Source organism: Arachis hypogaea, chromosome 2 (genome assembly GCF_003086295.3).
Source record: "Arachis hypogaea cultivar Tifrunner chromosome 2, arahy.Tifrunner.gnm2.J5K5, whole genome shotgun sequence".
Lineage (NCBI taxonomy): Eukaryota > Viridiplantae > Streptophyta > Magnoliopsida > Fabales > Fabaceae > Arachis > Arachis hypogaea.
In genome coordinates, this window is record NC_092037.1 from 17553969 (window position 1) to 17574837 (window position 20869).

The following is a 20869-nucleotide window of genomic DNA, read 5'->3' on the forward strand; positions in this document are numbered from 1 at the left end:
CGAGTGATTAAAAAATATTAAAATTTATTAATTCTACTAGAGTACTAAAGAGTATTAAAAAAATATATTAAAATTTATTTAAATATTTAAACTAAAATTATAAGATTACATAAAATAGTTATTTAAATTTATGTTCTTTTTTATAATTTTTTATCTAAAAATGATTTTAAATAATATAATTCAAATAATATTTAATTTATTATAAATTATTTTAAATAAAAATTACTAAATATAAACTACGTTAATACCAACTCAATTTTACAAAATCAATTTTATAAAATCAATTTTATATAAACATTCATTTATACCAACGATAGTCCAACCAGATGAGGCAACTTAGGTGGATGAAAATCCATTATTATATGATTATCAATATGGCATCCCTATCCACTGTGATTTATCACATAAATACAAAAAATGACATGATATGCAGAAGAAGACAGACACAGATAGGGTAAAGCTACAGCTGCTTCTCAACAGAGACAGAACATATTAGCAGTTCTTGATTGGCACTGAAACCATACATTACCACTGCCATCTTTTCTTTCTTTCTTAGCTTCAACTTCCAAAGATTCAAGTTACAAGTCAAACACACCTCATGCTGCACATACAGAATCCAAGGTTCTTTATAAGCATAGGAATAACTGCAAAATAGTAGATAATTAGATGTATTTCATCAAAGCTAATTCACATTCATTTATACTTGAAACTATAACAAAATGAATACCTTTTTTTCAACCCATATTAATAGTACCTTCTTACAAGAACTTTACTTGGTTCAAGGAAGTGTTTTTACCAGTCAAGGACTGAAAATTTAAAGCTTTTAAAGTTTCTTTTTGTTAAAAGTTTTTGACAGTAAATTCCAATAGATCAAAGTCAAGCAAGAAGCTGACTTGCTTAAATTATAAATTAAAAAAAAAGTTAAAATGAAATAATTTTAAGACTGATATAGGATGGCTTATTGGATTTTATTTTTTATTTTTTTAGCTTTAATGAGTGTAGAGTGCTAATACAGAATTTTTCAGAATTTTATCCAAGTTAATCTTTTAATGTTTGCTAATTTAAAACTTAATTCGAACTAGTAGTTTATCATTTCAATCTTCTTGACTTGCTTTAACAACTCTTTCCAAAATAGGTGAGAAAGAGGTCTAAGATAAACTGACAATAATTTACTCACAAAAATTTTCAGTAGTACACAATTGTCACACCAAAACATATACATCCCTCTGGGAATGATGCTTTTCCTTTTACATCTTCCTGTAAGATAGAACTTTCTTCTTAAGATGGAGGGAAAAACCGGTTGAGGTTGAAAGGAAGGGTGTAGAATTCTTCGTTCCTGGTATCTCCTTTGAATGATCTAAACTTGGCCCACCAAGGCATTCCTCTATCCTTTCCACTATCCTTGTAATCAAGTGTGTTGTCCAAGAATGCAGCAATAATCAATGCAACACTTGGTGAAGAGAAGAATATAGTATTAAGGAAATCATTAAACTGAGAAAAAAAAAAAACAAAAGGAATGAGAATTAGTAACATTTCTCATAAAGAATGACATGCTTTTAGGTTGTGTCAAGGACAAGCCATCACAAATAGAAGCAGAAGATGCATAGCTAGAACAGAAATCTTCATGACAATATTTAGTTCATGTCAATATATCACCATGATAGCACTTAGTTAATGTTTTGAGAAGACAACTTTCAAAGTTTCAAGTCTCTGGAAAATTTTTAATATAATTTATACACTTTCAAATAATTGAATCCTAATGGCTAATATAATAATATGGATGGAGAAACAGACTCACCCATCTAGCCTTTGTATGAGTAGGTCCATGAAGGGCCTTGGCAGTGTATTCTCTGAAATACTCAGGAATGGAAAGTCCTAAGAAAAGGGCAACACCAGTAATAAAGAGGTTCCTCAATGAGTTCATGTTAGTGAACTCCAGAAATGATAGTCCCACAGAAGCTGAAACATACAAAGAGCAATTGTCATCAAAAGATAGATGAATGAAGCATAGATAGGCTCCAATGAAATCGAAGGTGAAATGAATTAAACGGTTATAGCTTATACTCACCTACAAGACCAAATAGAATGCAGTGTGCAGCTGCAAAAATAGGTAAGGGTATTGATGCAAAGAAAGCTCCAAATTTTCCTGAAGAGGTATATTGTGCTTTGTAAGTAAAAATCATGAAATAAACTGTCAAAGTAAATTTAGTTAAGACTAATGTTGCCCCACAGTTTACTACTCACCTAACATTGAGAAGAATATCATAAAGCCAGCTGAAATTTGAATGACCCTTCGACTTCCAACGCGAGTGCTTCCAAGGAGTCCCACATTCTCTCTGTCATGATCCTAGGAGAATCAAATTTGTGTCCTATAATAGTGAAACTGGAAACTAGGAACATGAAGAATTGTACTTACACAGAAACTGATGAACCAGTTGCTGTTCCAAAAGTCCATTTAGCAGTATTCCAATTCCCTGCCAGCCAATACCACGGCTTAGAACATGTGAAGGAGGTGGTGTTGCACTTGCCAGTCTTGATGCACCTTTGTATGCCCCAGTTGACTGTGAAAGGTTTTTCCTAATTTAGTTAGTCAACTATGAAGCTCAAGTATTGATACAGAATATGAACATGATATTAGAAATTCCAAGACACCATAAAGCTTTAGTAGAACATAAATCACAAACTTTAACTACAAATGAGGAACACGAATTGAAGTATTAATATAAATTGTTAGAATAGAATTTCGGTATGAACTGTCATCTTTAAATACAATACCTCAATTAAGGAGACTAAAACTGCAGCTGTCATTGCAAAAGCATGACCAACATTGAATGTAGGAGCACCTCACTCAAGAGGGTATGGGATCTTTATCCTGCAAGAAACAATGTTCAAGAGTTAATGGCAATTGCTCATCAAGCTTCTCATTGCAACTATTCAAATGTGGGAGAGATGTTTTATGCACTAACCATGGAGCAGAAGAAATAAGATTGGCTCTGTCTGTTCTGCAATTATGTTGAATTAGTTCCGGGCGGTGTTTGTATGCTCCACTTGCTGTTAAGAGATGTGCATATGCCCAAATGATGGTGGTTGATATAAGTAGTGCAAACCTCTCTAGTATTGGTATTTGTCTGGTATGGAAGCTTTTCAAGTATTGCATAATGAAAATATTGTAACACAATTATTATACTTTGCCGAATTCGAATGTATAGAAAGTACTCTACATTGACATAATGAAGTTGAATTTGAGTAGTACCTGAGAGAAGGCTAGAAACAGAACTAACATGGGAATTCCAATCTCAACACAATGTCCAACCTTAAAGAAGATTCAAAACAACAAACAATGTTAGACAGAAAGAGAGAGTCTTAAATTTCTTGTATAGTCAGATAACAAGTACTATTGACACATGAGTTATTGTTATATATATATATATATATATATACCACAGGGAAACCCCGGTCAAATAATCCAAAACCAACTAATGCAATCACTGGAGCCATTCCAAGTGGACTGAAAAACCTGAAAGAAAAGGGGAAGGATAATACAGTAACGATATCAAAGCTTCATTCTTCAAATGCAAGAATATCTATGCATTTCAAATAGAAGAATTTTTACCTACCTAGAACAAATGGCCCATAATTGGCTAAAACCCAAAATAATTTGTATACTTGATGCTACTATCATTGCACCTTGGACTGCTCTCATTGTGTTAAGAAATCTCTGGAAATCAATGAAAGAGCGTTAATTTTTGCAGACATGGAGCATAGACATGACAAATTCAGGGCAAATTTCAAATTTGAATGCTTAAACTCACATTTTAAAGGAACTAAGATATAATTTCAACATAATAAATAGGACCATCAACTTATAAATGAACTTAAGGGAAAAACATTATGACCAAAGAGTAGAGACATGTACAAACCAAATGAGGGTCCTGTATCTTCATAAGTGATGAATCATGGATTATAGATATAATGGGGACCATGTATGCATAAGATCCTCCTACCACTGTTGGTAACCGGGTTCCAAAGAGTGTCTGTAGCAATGTATTAATCCCTTCAACAAAAAGCAGTGTCTGAACCACCCTAACTTTATCATCCTGAACCGTTGTATGAAACATCAATTCCCCCATTTAGACCAATGCAGACGAAAAATAAGCCAAGGTAATTTCATTTTCAGTCTGTATAAAATATTTTCTCTTCTGTGGGGCCCAACCAGCTCAATCAGTCAATTGTGATTTAGCAAATGATGACAAAATCCAAATATATAATTTCAATACAATCAAAAGCTGGACAAAAAAGAAAGAAAAAATTTTACTTCCTAGGGATTTCCTGATATCAAATAATATCATCAGAAATTCAGAATAAGAAAAGCCTGTAAAGCATATTTAATGCATATTTTAAAAGTATTTATAACTATTCATTCGGTTTTTTTAACTAATATACACTTTTTTAACATTAAAAATGAGAAAGAGTAGTTGTAAGTGCAACTGAAGCAGGGAAAAAATGTGCCCAAGCACACAAGAAGTTCTCAGAAGAAATACAAAAAATGAAGTTTTTGAAGATGGAGAAAGAAAAAGGAGTTGGAAGCATGGAATGGCTTACATCACTTCCTCCCATCAGAGGCACAAGAAAGGAAGGAATCATGACAGCAGTTCCTAAGGCCAGAATATAATGCTGGAAACCAAGAGCTATTGACTCCACTGTTAACAGTTTAGAAGCAAAGATATGACTGTCACGGAAAACCAAAATGGTCACAGAAACTGAAACTGAAAATGTAGTTGAGGAAAGGTGAAAGCTTTGCATACCCCAAGATGGGTTTGAGTCTATACAGTACTCCAAGCCTTGAAGCTGGTCCATTGGTGGGTGGTTTATCTCTTCTGGCTTAGAAGCTTCCATGATCTCTGACACAGCTTGTAACTCTTCTCTTCCTCAAAAACCTTGTTGCTAATGATGGATAAAAAGAAGAACAGCTTGAGAGAGAGAGAGAACTAGATGAAAATGTGAGAGAACTGAGGGAGTGGAAGAGAATGCAGTGGTGTAGTAGAGTCAATGTATGAACTATGAAGTTGAATAGCAGAAAGAAAAGAGACTAGAGAGAGAGAGAGAGATGAGACAGAGAAAAGAGAGAGAATGCGCAGTTGAAGTCTTGAAGAGACACAGAGAGTAGTTAGTGAGAACTGAGAACACAGCAACTGAGTAACAAGAGAAATTGCACTGTCTTCAACCCTTCAATACATCACTTTACTTTTGATTTTTATATTAGTAGTTAATAATTAATAATTAATAAAAAAAAGACTAAATTACTGGTCTTTTATACGCACGCACGTACGTCTTGGTATCTTACACCGAATTGATTTATTCTTCTTTACCATTGATCTAGTGATAAAGACAACAGTGAAGAGTGAGCTATTTTTTTTTGGTAAACAAAGTATGTTTTATTTCAGTATAGAAAACAAAAATATGGAGTTATGCTTTGTGTTATCTAATAATGTTTTGTGGTCGACGAAAACAATCCACAAAATCTGGAGTTATGCTTTGTGATAATAAGGCCTTGAAGCTTGTCATATTCTTATTATTTAAATATATGTAATGCTGTGCACTTAAATTATTAAAACGCTAAGCATGTTAAAGGAAGTTAAAAATACAAATAAATATCTGAGAAAAAGACAAATAGATCATTGATTTTTTGATTTGCAGATTTTTAAGTGATCGAGAATTTGAAAATATATTTAAATTCTTGACTTTTTCAAAATCTAAACATAATAATCCTTTATGTTTACTTGGGCCTGTTAGATTTAACGAAAAAATCATATGTGACTCCCGTTGTACTGACCTGATTGATACGGATGCACACGTAAGAGAGTTTTTAAAATTGAACAAATTAGATTCATATGTACAGATTTTAAAGAAGTCAAAAATTAAATATATTTTTAAATTCTCAAGAACTTAAATATTTGCAAACCAAAAAATCAGAGATCGAAAAATATAGATAATCTCAGTATATATGCAAAAGTACAATATGATAAACTTAGGTATTTTCTTAAAATATATGAAGATCTGCCATTATAACCAAGGCAATACCTTTCACTTGCTTCTTTGGTTCACCAAGAATATCTTGATCATATTCGGCTGAGGGCTTATCCTTGTATTGTGATTTACCCTTTGATATTGAAATCTGTATCCTTTTGAGTAGATCCATTATCTCTTCATGATGAGATGACTCTGTTTTCTCAACCTTGAATGATTTAGATCTCTTGTCTTCAGTTTTCCTACTTGTTTGAATTCCCTCGGTGTCTCCTTTCGATCTTATAATCTTTGAATTGGTAAATGGAGAGACAACCATTTTGAACGCAAAGGGTGAAGGTTGAACTTGAACCTCTACCACATTTTAACAAGCTGCATCATAGTATTATCCTCAGAACTTAGTCCGCACAATATCAGGGAACATTATCAACATATCACTACCCCAAATTTCATAAAGTTATGTATTGAAGAACAAATAAGATGAAAATTTTGCTCATTATGTCGCTGAAAGCCATGCGAAATTATTCTTCCCAAAAATTTGTTGTGAAGTGAACTCTTCTACCAATTTATAAGTGCCATTTAAGAATGAAGTTAAGCTACCAAGAGGTTGATGACTTGTTGGACTAATATTAAAAACATAAGAAATAAGAAAAGTTGAATGAATGAAATGAATCCAAGAAAAACAGCAATCAAATAAGATTTTCAGAAATCTTTAATACCTCACTCTCTCATAACAGAACAAGGAAAGAAAGTTGAAGTACCAGCTAAATAGCAGTGCTTGCGCAAAGAGAAACTCGTGGAGAAAGAGAAGCCAAGAACGCTATACGAATGAGAAGCAACCACATCCATCTCCCCAGAAAAAGAAAAAAATAATTGAAAAAACCAATTCTCAAACACAACTGATATTAAATCACAGTTCACAAAGACCCTCACTCCATTTCTTAAATGAACATACATATATTATATTATACTTTATACTCTTTTTATTTAGAGTAAACTACCATTTGTACCAACGAAAGTTGAAAATGCTGACATATCTACCCATAAAAAAAGAAAATTACCATTTGTACCCATGAAAAATAATTTTTACAAGAAAAATTATCCAAACCCTAAAAAATTAAATAAAATTCCTAAACTACCCCCTCTCTCCACCACTACCACTATCATCTCCTCTCCCCTCATCTCTCTCTCTCTCAATCTCGATGGAAGCGATGTGGGTGTTATGGCCATCGGAGTCCCTGGGAGAACGGTACTCAAGGGTGTCATTCATCTTGCCGTTGGTGGCCTCGTAGCAGGCAGAGAAGTAGCGAGCCCCAATAATCTTTCGGTTGCACAAGGCGGCGGGGAAGTCCCTTCCAGCGACGCAGCTGCCAGCTTGATCGAGGTCATCTTTGGAAGGGAAAGCGCGAGAAATGAGGCCCAACTGCTTAGCCTCAGAACGGGAAAACCGGCGAGCTGTCAAGGCCAACTCCATAGCATTACCGTAGCCAACAATTAATGGTAGTCTCTGAAGAGTGCCGAGATCAGCAGCCAGAGCCAAATCAACTTCCTTCACCGAAAAGAACGTGTCCTCCGTGCAATACCTTAAGTCACAGGCTGTCACGATGTCAATTGCACCACCGATGCAAGCGCCATGGATACCAGCAATCACTGGCTTCCGACACCGCTCCAACGCCGTGATGGAATCTTGCATCGCCAGGATCTGCCGACGGAGACTCTCCCCGGCATCGTGGTAGGACTGCGTGATAGATTTCAACTAGGAAATGTCGATGCCGGAGCAAAAGTGATCACCGGCGCCGGATAACACGATGACGTTGACGTCATGGTTGTGGTCCAGGGCATACAGGGCTTTGGGGAACTCAGTGAAGATATCATGCGTCAGAGCGTTGTGTTGTCTCGGACGATTCAAGTAAAGGTGGAACACCCCTGATTTGGGGTTCTTCTCTACTACCTCTAGGGTTTTGTATTTCTCCTCCACCATTGATTTCCCTAATTTTCCTTTCTAGTTGGGAGGAACAGGGCCGAGGTCGTGGTCGTTGAAACTCTTTCTGTCGAGGTGCTCTACTTCTCCGGTGAAGTGGCAATAAGTGTTGTTGTGACTGTGAGGATGAAAGAGAGGAGAGTGTGGCAAGGAGCCATTGGAGCAGTGGTGGGGAAGAGGGGTGGTGGTTGGGTGAAGAGGGTGGTGGTTGGGTGAAGAATGTGGTGGTGGGATTTGAGATTGAAAAGAAAAAGAGGGGTGGTGGCTGGGTGAAGAGGGTTAGGATTAGAAAGGTGATTGGGTGAAGGAGGTGGTGTGGTGGTGGAGATAGGGGTAATTTTGGGATTTTAAGTAATTTTTTAGTGTTTGGATAATTTTGTTATGCGAAATTCATATTTCATGGGTACAAATGGTAATTTTCTTTTTCTATGGGTAGATATGTCAGCATTTTCAACTTTCGTGAGTACAAATAGTAGTTTACTCTTTTATTTATTTATTTACTTATTCTTTCCCACAAGTAAAATAGCTGGTCCACAATTTTCTGTGATCTGTAACGCGTGCAAGCACGCGCAGATTCTGTGGCTAAATATCGCAACACCTTTCTTCATATAGGCTTTGCAACTTGCAAGAGGGTATTATCTGTTCATAACAAGCGAATGCATTCATTGAGAGTTTGAGACCAAATAAGAACATTCTACATGGCTAAACTATTTCAAAAGTAAAATAAAAATGGACCCAACAATCATAATCATGAAATAGATAGATCTGATCCAACCCCAATTGTTATGGTACTTGGCATGTGGGGTGCAGGGTAGGGATTCTTATTTCATAGGATAGTGCAAAGTTCGAACAAAGCTGCGTGCAGATCACGTGTAGTGACCAATCCACTCCACCGACTATTCCTCCTTCCTTGCAAATCAGGCACCTTAATTGGACAAAACCGCATTTATAACTAACAGCAGTCACTAGGAAAATCTTGGCTGTGTCTTTTCCATCACTATTTCATCAAATTATTCTTTATGCTCTCTCTCTCTCCCATGCAAAAAGATCACACTATACACATTGTATTCTTTTGCTATTTATCTTGATCACTATGTTAAGCAACTTGCAGTGTTGGATAGTTATTACTTATTACATTATACTATTTGAAACCTTAAGATATTAAGCTCGACTAATAATATTATTTTATCAGGATTCCAATCTAATTTGGAACAAGAATCGGTGTTCAAGTTCATTTAAATGAAAGTAGGAGAGACAGCTCATATCCAACCGTCCAAGACAGTATAGCACAGAACATGAAATTGGACCAAAGCCAGATATTATGGTTCTCCACTCAACAAATCATGTACACCAACCATCATCAACATGGGGCTGCTGTCCCTTTCTGCAAGTCTAGATAAAAAAGTTGTTTTTCCTCAAGTTGTGTGTGCCCAAAAATAATAGCATCACTGTTTTGTCCAATTGCTGCACAACCTGAAATCAATGTCACAACTGCCAGAGCTATCTTGCTCCAAAAATGAACAACAGCGATATGTCAAACAAAAGCCATAGAAGAGAGTTTCAAGACAACTGAAACTATATTCTATCATAGACTCAAATTCAGATACAAGGTATATAAAAAGGTTCAATTACACTAGACTAATCTTAAAAGTACACAAACAATGAGGGATTCCGAAAAACTCTGCTTGAGCTAATTGGGATGCAAATAAACACAATATGTAGCAAATAAAAAGGTACAAATCTACTGCAATACAAAGACCAAACAAATTAAACCATCAATTACGAAATTAAGTAGAAGCTGCTGGTATAGATAACAAATGTGAAAAATAAATGCTTGATATTGTACAAGTAAAAGAGAAAGCTTTAAGAATTAAGATGCCACATGCACCACCTACAATCTTTTACAGCATAAACAGCTAAATATACAGTGTCCAACCAAGCCTAGCATTCCACGTAAAATCATTCAGCTGCACATGCATTTATTGAAAAAAGCAACAAATATAGAACTTCAATTTGATCATAATCCCTTTCCTAATTCTTCCGTTTTTTTCTCCTCTTGGGCAACTTCTACAGTACACCCATATCCCCACAAAATCTTTTTTTTTTTTTTCAAACTTTTCTCTTTTCATTTCCTTTGTTTTGGCCAATATACCTTTTTCCATTTCTGTTCCTGCTTCTTGAATCTACTCTGTAGTATGTAGTGTAACACTATAATAAATAAATTAAACAAGCCTTCACCCAAAATTGTGAATTTTCCTAATCTATAATGTTAAGAAAAAAAAAGGGAAAAATGAAAAGAAAAGAAAACCCTTTAGCGGCAGCAGCATTTTGTGCATATTATCATGAAAACAATGAGAAAGACAATGGAAGAAAGTGCAATTGCCACACCAAGAACAAACTTGTTAGGGCCACTATGGTGCCCTTTCTTTTGATTGCTGCTACCATCACTGTCATTATAATCACTGCTATCATTAGCATAAGAAGAATCCTTTGATGGTGGAGACGCCGGCATCCCATACTTATCACAAGGTGAAATTCCAAGCTTCAAGTTTGAGGACAGAACCGAATGGTTATAGCAAAGGTTGCTATTCCCACCAACGTTGAACACATTCAAATTCTTAATGAAATTTTGATTAAAAGGCAGAACACCACGAAGGTTGTTGTTAGCAAGATTTAAGTGCCTTAAACTCTTCATCTGAGAAATAAACTTTGGAATAGTACTATTGAATTGGTTTGAGCTCAGATCCAAATGAAAAAAACCCGAAATAGAAGATATTGAACCTGGAATTTGGCCAAAGAAAGAGTTTGAAGCCAGAGACAAGGTTGTCAGAGAAGTCAAGTCCCCAATGGTAGCAGGTACCTCACCACTGAGATTATTATTGGAAAGATTCAAACTTTCCAAACCAGAAAGCATGGTAATCGAAGAGGGAATAGTCCCTTTGAGCTTGTTGCCAGAAAAATCTATATGGGTAAGGTCAGAATGAAGATGTCCAGGAAGAAAACCAGTGAGATTAGCGTTTGAAATGGTCAAAGTTTTGAGCATGTCCATGTGGGCAAGGATAACGTAAGGTCCAGAAGCTTTGACTTGGACATTCGTTACGGCGAGATCAGTGAGATTCTGAAGCTGAGAGAGCCAAATGCCGGAGACCTTGCGGAGGCTGTTGATGCATGTGAAGGTGTGGAGGGAGGAGGTGAGTTCGAGTGGGAAGCGAATGGGGGTGCGGGGCAGTTGAGGAGGTTGAGAGTTTGGAGTGTTGAGAGTGATTGGAGTGCGGTGAAGGAGAGTGCAACGTAGGAGGAGCAGTTTGAGAGTGTGAGAGAGATGAGGTGGTGGAAGGGTTTTGAGCTATCGCAGGTTGTGGCGTTGTGGAATGCGGATTTGGAACTTAAAGAAAAAAATGGTCATTTTCTCAACGTGATTGCTACCGTACGATGATAAATTCATACGTATCGATACGTTTAAAATATGGACAAGTAATAACAAATCACGTGGAATTTATTTTCCACGTCAGCATTTAATTTTTTCTCTTTTAAATATATATTATATCATCACTTTTACTAAAATACCTTTTTAATTAAATAAAAATAAAAAACATTTATTTATTTAATTTTATAAAAAGACTTAAATATCATTTTTTGTATATATTAGACAAAAATTACTCTTTTAGATTAAACAAAAACAAAAACAAAAACAAAAATACATTTAATAAAATTATTTGTCTCTTCATAAACCCTAATCAATTATTCATACCAAAAAAATTAAATAAATTTAAAAATTATTAAACAAAATCACTTTGTTCTTTATTTACTGGGTTCTCACACAACCCTCATCTCTAACTGTTCATACCAAAAAAAATCATCTGAAATTTTGAGAAAAAAAATAAAAGAACAGAGCTTCATGTCTTCATCTTTTTGGGTTTTTCACCAGCACACTCTCAACGAACTTCTCTCTCATTCCCAATTCTAAGACTCAAACTCTCTCCTCTCTGACTGCCACTAGAGTCTCTCTCGGTCTCACTAGAGTCTCTAATCATTCACACAATCACACTCACCAGCGTCTCGTTGCTCCTCTCCTATCGTCGCCGGCATTTCAACGTCTCGCGGCCTTCCCTGGGCTCCTCCTCGCCGGCGACAGAAGCACTCGTCGGATCGTCGTCGCTCGTCGTCTTCTGGTTTCAAGTACTCGTGGATCGTGGACCGTCGTAGGGTCGTCACTTGCTTCGTCGCTCGTCCTCTTCTGGGGTCGGGTCCTCTTCGTCACCCAGTTGCCCTTGGTAAGTCCATGCATCATCACTTCCCCTATACTCCCTTTTCCAGATTCCCTTCTCCCTGTATTTTGAGATGATGTTGAATTGGTAATCAATTAATTTGTTTGCGATTGAATCTTGAATTTGTTGCTGTCTTGCTGAATAATCATCGAGTTTAATTTTTTTTGTCTTTGCTAAAAATCATCAGAGTTGAATTTGTTACTGATTATCATCGAACCTTGAATTTGTTGCTGGCTTGCTCAAACACCTCCTATTATGTTTTCTATGCACTACTTGTGTATGTTACAGTTTTCATATGACCGGCTTACAATTTGTTGTTGTCTTGCTCAAACACCCCCTATTATATTTATCTCTACAGTTTTCATATTGCTTCATGATTTCAGTTTGTTTTTGCATGATATACTTCAACCAATAGCTTGTTTCCCCTGAATGAATTAAAATAAAAAACTGTAAACTGAACATATACCCCATTCGGGTATTTGGATCAAATAAAAGCAAACAAGCTAAACCCCCAACTGACAAAAGGAAAATACAGCCAGTCTTATGATTGGACCAAGAGCAAGAATGTTCATTTGTTTCACATTTTGATAGGAACCTGGGGGTCTTAATACACTGTGATCTGCAGAGCCGTTTTATGTGATTACATTCTATTTTATGTAATCCTTTTACCAAAAAAGGAAAAAGAATCTGTATCCCTCAACCATTTCTTAATGGATGCAGCGCTTTGAGATAGTTAATGGTGTTACTGAAGTTGAAGGAATAGCAGAGGAGAAAACTGCAGGTGCTGAAGAGGACGAAGGTATTAATTACAAGATCACACCTTTTCCTTAAATAGCATTTCAATTCATTCACTGATAACATTTTGATTTGGTTTTGTAGGAAAAGGAGTACCTGCTTTTTGGCTCAATGTAATGAAAAACAATGAAGTGTTAGCTGAAGAGGTTAGTTGGTGCTATCAATAGTAACTCCTTTTTTTTAAATGTTTATTTTATGTCTTGCAACCAAGTCTTAGTGTTAGCTTAAGAGGTTAGTTGGTTCTATTCAATAGTTACTCCTTTTTTCTTTTAAATGTTTATTTTATGTCTTGCAACCAAGCTAATTTTAAGTCTTTGTGAAATAGATTTTAGAGCATGATGAAGGTGCTCTCAAGTTTTTCAAAGATATCAAGTGGAGCAGGATAGACAACCCAAAAGGATTCAAGCTTGAATTTTATTTCGATACTAATCCTTATTTCACAAACACTATTTTGACAAAAAGCATATCACATGATTGATGAGGATGAGCCAATATTGGAAAAAGCAATTGGGTGAAGACCCCTTCAATGGAAATAATCAAATCCATCTCAGGCATCAAGGTTATTCCTCTTTTAGGCCTTTATTTACTTTATAGCAAAGTGTGTACTAAAATTTTTTGTTAATGAAAAATTTGTAAAGCCACATTGATCATATATAACCACAATTAGTTATTTGGAAAGTGTATTTTTGCGGCTTTCTCTTTACATCTCAAACTCAGTTTTTTTTTAAATATATATATTTTTTTGGAAGTTCGATGTTTGAGTTCTTTTTTTAAGTCAAACCATTATAAAAAATATGATAACTTTTATAGGAGGGAAGATTAGGCTCTGGTTAGGTCATTTGTTTTTTGCAACCCTGGTTGTCTCTCTTTATTATGATTTTCCCTTCCACCTGCTAACAGTATATAGGTTCTCACAATCTGTGATTACTTTTAAGCTCTGGTATTCACCTTCAATCCAAAAGATAAGATGTGGCTTGTTACTTTTGTAGGTTCAAGTCTGAAAGAAACCACCAACCCGATGATGAGGTCATGGTATGTGAATACACAAACTTATCTAGTTGCTTATGAATATTCCATCCTCTTTTGAAAACTAGGAGATTATTCAATTGATGAATTGGAATGTGGTTGCAGGTGCAGTGACTTTGGTGGAGCTGTCGGTTGATGGTTCTATTATGGGTACTGTTGAAATTAAGCTTCCTGAAGAAGGAGTAGGAGGCCTTGGTTCTATTATGGGAGAGGAACAATAACTATGACCTAGCTTTACTTACATTTTATTATTGTTAAGACATTGACCAATTTGCATTCGATGTTGTGAGTTTACTTTATTTAATTAAAAACAAGAAGTAAACAAAGTTGAACAAAAAGAAAAGACTTGCAATTTCCTCAATGATAAACCTTCCCTTGCATTTTTCTTGCTTAAAATGTGGAATCTACATTGCTCTGGTCAACGTCCCCAACATTTCAAGGTCACCGAAAATGATCTTGAATATCCTTATGACAGATAGATAGATAAATAGTAGATATAGGTGTTAGACGAGAATATATATAAGAAAATCAAGAAAAAGTAGACCGATCTTGTACTTGATATGTTGATAAATCTGAGTGTAATTCTGTTATAGCAATCACGAACATATCTATTTTGTTAGAAATCATGGATGAGTAATTTATTGTGTTTTGGCTTCGCAATTCTCTTGATTAATTAACTAGAACATTAACAAGATATACAAAAAAAGAAAGAAACTGGGGGGGTGGTCTAATAACTTTTCACTAAAACTCAAATGAACCAAAAGTTGAATCAAATACAACAAATTTGTTATTTATTATCATATATGAATTGTCAGAGCCAAAGCAATATATCATACAAATAGAATGAAATGATGGTTATCAAATTAGTTATTATCGTATTAGAACTGTTTTTCAAGATAGTTAATTACTTTTTTATCCACTTGAAAAGCCTTAGTCAAAACTTCACGAGAAATAGGTGGAGTGGATCCAAAAACAGCATTTGCAACTGCGATAACACCTGGATTCTGACTGTTAAGACCAGAAATAGCAACAGCGTTGCCATAACCGGAGAGATTCTAACCAACACCAAAGTCCAGTTTCCCCCATAACAAGAAACCAGTGCTTGGGGACTTCTAGAAGGGACCATACCTTAATCGGAAATTCACGATTTTCACTATAACCAATCCCATGGAGGCAACCTGATGCAAGCCAAGATCCTGATTTACAAGTTTCCAAGGGAAGTGAGACTTTGACAACAGCTTCAAAACCCTCCCACTCTGTATATGGTGAAATTGAGAAAAGGATTGCAGATCTTCAGTTTAAAAATTCAGGAAAGGATCTCAGATTTCTTCAACCGCCCTAGCAATTAAACCCAAGCCAAACTGATCCTCTACAAAACCCTAAATACAAAGTAAAGTAAATATGAGAATGCTGCATTAAATCATCTAATACATCAATCAAAGACATTTCTACAAAGCCAAAACATCTTATCACAAGAGTGTATCAAGGATAAGTTGTGCAAGTAGAAGTAAAATCTTATTAACAAGATTCTTCTAGACTTCTAGTGGCTTGGAACATTTATGAATTATTTCATGAATAAATGGAAAAGGCTTGCTCTAAGGAACAATACGAATATACAATAATAACTAAGCATGTGACTTAAAGAAAGTTGAAGCGAACCAAAAAATTCAGTGGTGTATAACTTTTTTCCTTTCAAATTGATGAGGTTCACATTAAAACACTTAGCATGAAAGAATGCAAGACATAATTGTCAAGCTCCAGCAAAAGAGCACATGACCATCATAATAGAATAAAGATCCATTTACCTGAAGTGCACAATAATTACTCAATGCATGAAGAAATTCTTCACTTGCATTTTCTGTTATCATCTTAGACATTGCATCTGGATTTGGATTAAGAATCTGTATAAAGCCAACTTTAGCTTCAAATTAATTCAGTTGGCTACAAAAAGCTTACCAAGCCAATTGCATATGAGATCTTCTTCTCCAGCATATACAAGAACCTGGATTCCATCCTCAAGAAGAGCCGAGATTCCAACTTCGAGATTTCTCATCCAGTCCTGCATCATAGCATCATAGACTGTGCTACTACACGAAACAAAGTCCAAATTCCCAACACCTAAAGTATAATTTCCATAAGTTCTTTTCTCATTGACTCGTTAGAATTTCCATTTCTGATAGTCAATAACAAAAGTAGAATTTCTATTCTGAAAATTTTGTCTCTAGTCTCAATTTTCATATAGTTTCTTTTGGAATTTGTCTTCTCTCATATATCGTGCTAACTTAATTATACGTATTTAATGCTTTCATTGTAAAGATGTCATTATTAACTTGCTTGGGCATTTCTTGACAACCAATATGCGACTTGTGTAATCAAATAATCATTCAATAAAAAATTAAAATACAAAACATTCAAATATTCAGTAATCAAATAATCATTGAACATGGCATAAATAAAAAACGCAGAAGAAGTTAGCAGTGAACTGACCGTCGAAGTCTAAGGTTTTTTTCTTGGTTGAACTTCTCCTCTCTGAACTCGAAGGAAGAAAACTGGAAAGGAGATGGGTTTTTCTTCTGAGCAGTCTGAGATGAGGGGGGCAAAATTGTGACCGAGACAGAGGCCAGGTGACGAACACAACTCAGAAGAGGGTGGTGGGTTGGAAGAATTTGCGACGACCAGACGAAGACGATGGTGACTGAGCGCCCAACGGACGGCGGCAGGAGCGCGATGGAGCAGATGAATACTAGGAACTGACGCGCCGAGCTCGAGGAAGAAGAAGCTGCGATTCTTGAAGGAGGAAGAAGCACGGACGACCAGACGACGATGGTAGTGCCTGAGAGCGACGGACGGCGGCAGTCCTTGTGGCGGTGGTGGAGAAGCTAGGGTTTCCTGTTTCAATTTTTTTTTTATTTGGGGAAAAGCTGTTAAGATAGGGGTATTCAAAGGGTATTTTTGTCTAATCATATAAATAAAGGATGTTTAAGTCTTTTTATAAAATTAAATAAATAAATATTTTTTATTTTTATTTAATTAAAAAGGTGTTTTAGTAAAAGTGGTGATATACTATATAAGTGTTTGCTACGGTACGATGATAATTTCATACATATCGATACGATTAAAATATAGACAAATAATAACAATAAGACATGTAGAATTTATTTTCCACGTTAGCATTTAATTTTTTCTTTTTTAAATATATAGTATATCACAACTTTTACTAAAACACTCTTTTAATTAAATAAAAATAAAAAATATTTATTTATTTAATTTTATAAAAAGACTTAAACATCCTTTCTTTATTTGATTAGACAAAAATACTTTTTTAAATTAATCAAATTTTAAAATTTATTAATCTTAATTTTATAATTTTAAATAATTAAAAAAATAAAACAAAAACATATTAAAAAAGCAAAAAATCAAAATTGTTCTTACGTATGGCCTGTGAAGATTTCAGTCTTCTTCATTTTTTTTCTCTCCTTTTCCTATCCTCTCTCTTTTCTGGTGGATCTCTCTCATCTGTCTGGCTGTGCGTCGCACGCAAGACGCCATCGTTTTGCTGGGATGCCCTAGCCAATTACACAACCCAGCAACCTTAGCTCCACACAACGGCTAAACGCGAACCCATCCCTCCCATCGCCCTCGAGCTCCTCCTTCCTCTCTCCGTCATCGATCTCACTCCCTCACCTCCGTCCATCTCCCGCCGCCGTCGCCGAAACGAGCTTCGAAGCCACCGTCGTTATCGTGCAGCTTTGTTCTACCATCGTGCAGCTACTGTTTCAGCTTTGAAAGCATCATCGCACAGCTCGGTTCCATCTTCGCCGGCGCTATCTCTGTTCCACTTGTCATCCCTTCGGTCGTGCCCTTGTCCCCCTCTTGCTCAGGATCTGCTCTGCTCTGTTCTAGGGCTTCTAGCTTCTAGGTATTTTTTTATAACAATTATTGAATAATTGTTGTTAGTTAATTTGTGAACTTGTTATGGGTTGAATAATTGTTGAATAAGAGTGTTAATTAATCTGTGAATCTTACTGTTTTTACTGTGAATTACTCCATTGTTAATGATTCTGATAATTCATCGAAGAAGGCTGTGTTTGATGAGGATGAGGAAGATAAATACAAGGAAAGGAATCCGGGAAATAGTTTGAAGAAAAAAGAGAGTGGTGGTGGAGGAAAGTCAACCTTGGAAGAATTATTAAGGGAAGAGGAGAAGAAAAAGGAGAAAATCAACAGGAAGGACTATTGGTTGCGTGAGGGAATCATTGTTAAGGTTATGAGCAAGGCCTTGGCAGAGAAGTGGTACTACAAGTAAAAAGGTGTGGTGAGAAAGGTGATTGACAAATATGTTGGGGAAATTGAGATGCTTGAAAGCAAGCATGTGCTGAGAGTCGATCAGAAAGAGCTTGAAACTGTGATTCCACAAGTTGGGGGCCGTGTAAAAATTGTCAATGGTGCATATCGTGGATCAACTGCGAAACTTTTGGGAGTGGATACGGATCATTTTTGTGCAAAGGTGCAGATAGAGAAAGGTGCCTATGATTTCAGGGTACTCAAAGCTGTGGAATATGAAGACATTTGTAAAATAGCACAATGAGTTTGAATATGGGAACGTGCTGGATGCTGGATGCTGCGAATTTCATCATCGATGGTCATTATCCAGTGAGAGAGCTATGGGAACGTGCTAGGAACTGCTGGACTAAAATCTTAGCACATGATAGCAGGTCTGTTCTTGTGGTTGCTCACAATGCCGTTAATCAGGCTCTTGTTGCTACAGCAATTGGTACCTGTTTTTCTCCTTCTAAGAAAATTCTGATGATGGAAAAAAAGAATCTTATCAACTGGAACATTATTCTCACCTTTTCTCTTTTGTACCAAACAATTAGGTTTAGGGGTGGAGTATTTTAGATGTTTACTTCAGAGCAATTGTGGTCTAAGTGTGCTGGATTTCATTCCCAGGCCTGAGGGCGGATCTCCGGACATTTGCCTCGATCGCTTAAATCAGGTATGTCCGAGTCTTGACTGGCTTCGGTTGTGGTTGTGGTTTTGGGTTGTGACAAAGCTTTAAATTAGAGAAAATGTGAATTTCTTCCCATTTGAGATTGTATTTAGTATTGTTATCAAACTATTTTATTAATGCAGACCCCTGGTTCACCAGTGGCTGGTGGAAAATCTGGAGGCAGAGATACAAATAAGCTGATCATACTTGTTTGTAATGGATCTACGCAGGGAAATACGGAGGTATGAACCATAGGCTAAAATTTATCTTGATAGAGGTAGCTGGTCAAATGTTATCAGTGAATATCCCAAAACTTTGATTTTTGTATTTGTTCCAATTTCTATGAAAGCTGCAGGTGATATGCAGAGGAATAAACTTTAAAACTTTGCAATAGACTTTATTTTAAGTACGTTTTTCATGTCAAGTTTTGTAACAAACTAGCTTATTTTGAGCAGAATGGTTTTCCTTTTGCTGGTGATCATCCAATGAACATGCTTGGTGTTATACAGGTACTATATTTAATCATCAGAAGTAGGTGTTAAAAAGTTATTTGTCTGACCTTTAAAAAATTTAATAGTCCCAGAAATCTGCAGAGCTACTTCTTGATTTGAAGGTGAGTTCCATAATTAGCAGTCCTAACAAGGGTTGTTTTGAGACTGCCATGACCATCTCCAAGGTATGCTATGGTTATTTCCTGTTTGATCAACCATATGCCTTTTTCTTGTTTAAATTGATTTATTGAAAGTATATATATCTACTTATGAACCGACTTTAGTTATAATATGTATATTGCATTGCATTCCTGAACTAGTCGATCTCGATTTCATTTATTAATTCGTTTGATACAACTTTAGGTACAAGAAGCTGCAGATTGCTTGGGTGCTGACTGTGTACCACGCTATGTTGAATTGAAGCAAATTGGTAGCCTAGATGTTAAAACAATCTTTTAGCAATCCAAAATGGTAAGCAATATAAACCTCACCAAAATACCAAGTGTTTGAACTAGCAAAGTATTTTACCAAATGTATGATACTGATGGTTGCTTATAATCTTGATGTACATAATTAGTAACTATGCTTCATTATTGCAGGATCTATCCAACTTCCCCCCAATTCAGCCTGGATGGTTAAATAGGATCGATGATGGGTTGAGAATAACATTATGGGATCAATCTGGAAAGGCATGGCAATCCTTGTTGGATGAAATATCCATGAATCGAGCAAAGGAGTCTTGGTCGCGGTTGCTCATCCAGCAATCCACATAGCACTAATGGGGCACTGCCTTAACATGACCAAGGAATGGTTAGGGTCATTTCATCTTGACGAAGGGAGTGTTAGTGTCCTTGACTTTCCTGATGGCCCTAAAGGAAGAGGTGTCATAAGGTGCATAAATTATACTGCACATTTGGGGAGATGGTCCATCCCTATTACAAGATCAACAGAGGATGGTGAAGAGTTTTAACTGTAAAATATTGCAAATGCATCATTCCATTTATCAAGCTGAAGTGACCCCATGTCCCCAGCATCCAAATTTTCAAGCATTATCGTGATGGTTAAATATTCAAAATAATGTAAAGACTCTTCATCATCTCTGAATAGGAAATAATATTTAAGTGTTTGGATGATTTTATATGTAATTAAAGAAGTAGATATATGAGATATGTGATTGATAAAATAAAAAATATTTAGTGATTTTATATGAACACAGGCAGGCAAGTCAGCGAGTGAACTAAAGCGCCAAGCATAGGCTGGCAGCATATTTCAACCATTAACCATACAAACAGAT

At 35.9% G+C, this 20869-nt stretch overlaps 4 protein-coding genes and 3 pseudogenes across 7 annotated transcripts; 3 read left to right on the top strand and 4 right to left on the bottom strand.

The window, feature by feature from the left end:
* Positions 1 to 341: 341 nt before the first annotated feature.
* On the bottom strand, positions 342 to 5508 carry LOC112740430 (nucleobase-ascorbate transporter 2-like; annotated as a pseudogene).
* Positions 5509 to 6961: 1453 nt separating this feature from the next.
* Positions 6962 to 8266, bottom strand: LOC112722601 (delta(3,5)-Delta(2,4)-dienoyl-CoA isomerase, peroxisomal-like). Its single transcript, XM_072215910.1, has one exon. It carries the CDS (start codon positions 7715 to 7717, stop codon positions 7160 to 7162), a length of 558 nt encoding a protein of 185 aa, XP_072072011.1. The 5' UTR covers positions 7718 to 8266; the 3' UTR covers positions 6962 to 7159.
* An 806-nt stretch (positions 8267 to 9072) lies between these two features.
* LOC112740438 (receptor-like protein 51) lies at positions 9073 to 11360 on the bottom strand. Its single transcript, XM_025789148.3, has one exon. It carries the CDS (start codon positions 11052 to 11054, stop codon positions 10317 to 10319), a length of 738 nt encoding a protein of 245 aa, XP_025644933.1. The 5' UTR covers positions 11055 to 11360; the 3' UTR covers positions 9073 to 10316.
* Positions 11053 to 14455, top strand: LOC140176665 (uncharacterized). Its single transcript, XM_072208200.1, has 8 exons — positions 11053 to 11069; positions 11117 to 11296; positions 11898 to 12279; positions 12994 to 13072; positions 13153 to 13214; positions 13394 to 13627; positions 14058 to 14100; positions 14200 to 14455. The coding sequence occupies exons 1-6, from the start codon at positions 11053 to 11055 to the stop codon at positions 13544 to 13546; spliced, it is 873 nt and encodes a 290-aa protein (XP_072064301.1). The 3' UTR covers positions 13547 to 13627; positions 14058 to 14100; positions 14200 to 14455.
* LOC112765223 (small nucleolar RNA snoR2/U65) lies at positions 12811 to 12921 on the top strand (annotated as a pseudogene).
* Positions 14456 to 14858: 403 nt separating the features above from the next.
* Positions 14859 to 17052, bottom strand: LOC112740450 (methionine S-methyltransferase-like). Of its 4 annotated transcripts, none has more exons than XM_072215913.1 (4): positions 16582 to 17052; positions 16051 to 16153; positions 15900 to 15976; positions 14859 to 15473 (listed from the first exon to the last, which is right to left on the bottom strand). In XM_072215913.1, the coding sequence occupies exons 2-4, from the start codon at positions 16145 to 16147 to the stop codon at positions 15414 to 15416; spliced, it is 234 nt and encodes a 77-aa protein (XP_072072014.1). In that variant the 5' UTR covers positions 16148 to 16153; positions 16582 to 17052; the 3' UTR covers positions 14859 to 15413. The 4 variants fall into 4 exon arrangements, 2 of the variants coding, with proteins under 2 accessions (XP_072072014.1, XP_072072013.1); XM_072215912.1 differs by having other exon boundaries at positions 16051 to 16212; positions 16582 to 17000; XR_011871706.1 differs by lacking the exon at positions 15900 to 15976.
* Positions 17053 to 17512: 460 nt separating this feature from the next.
* LOC112740466 (2-carboxy-D-arabinitol-1-phosphatase-like) lies at positions 17513 to 20782 on the top strand (annotated as a pseudogene).
* The last annotated feature ends 87 nt before the right edge of the window (positions 20783 to 20869 follow it).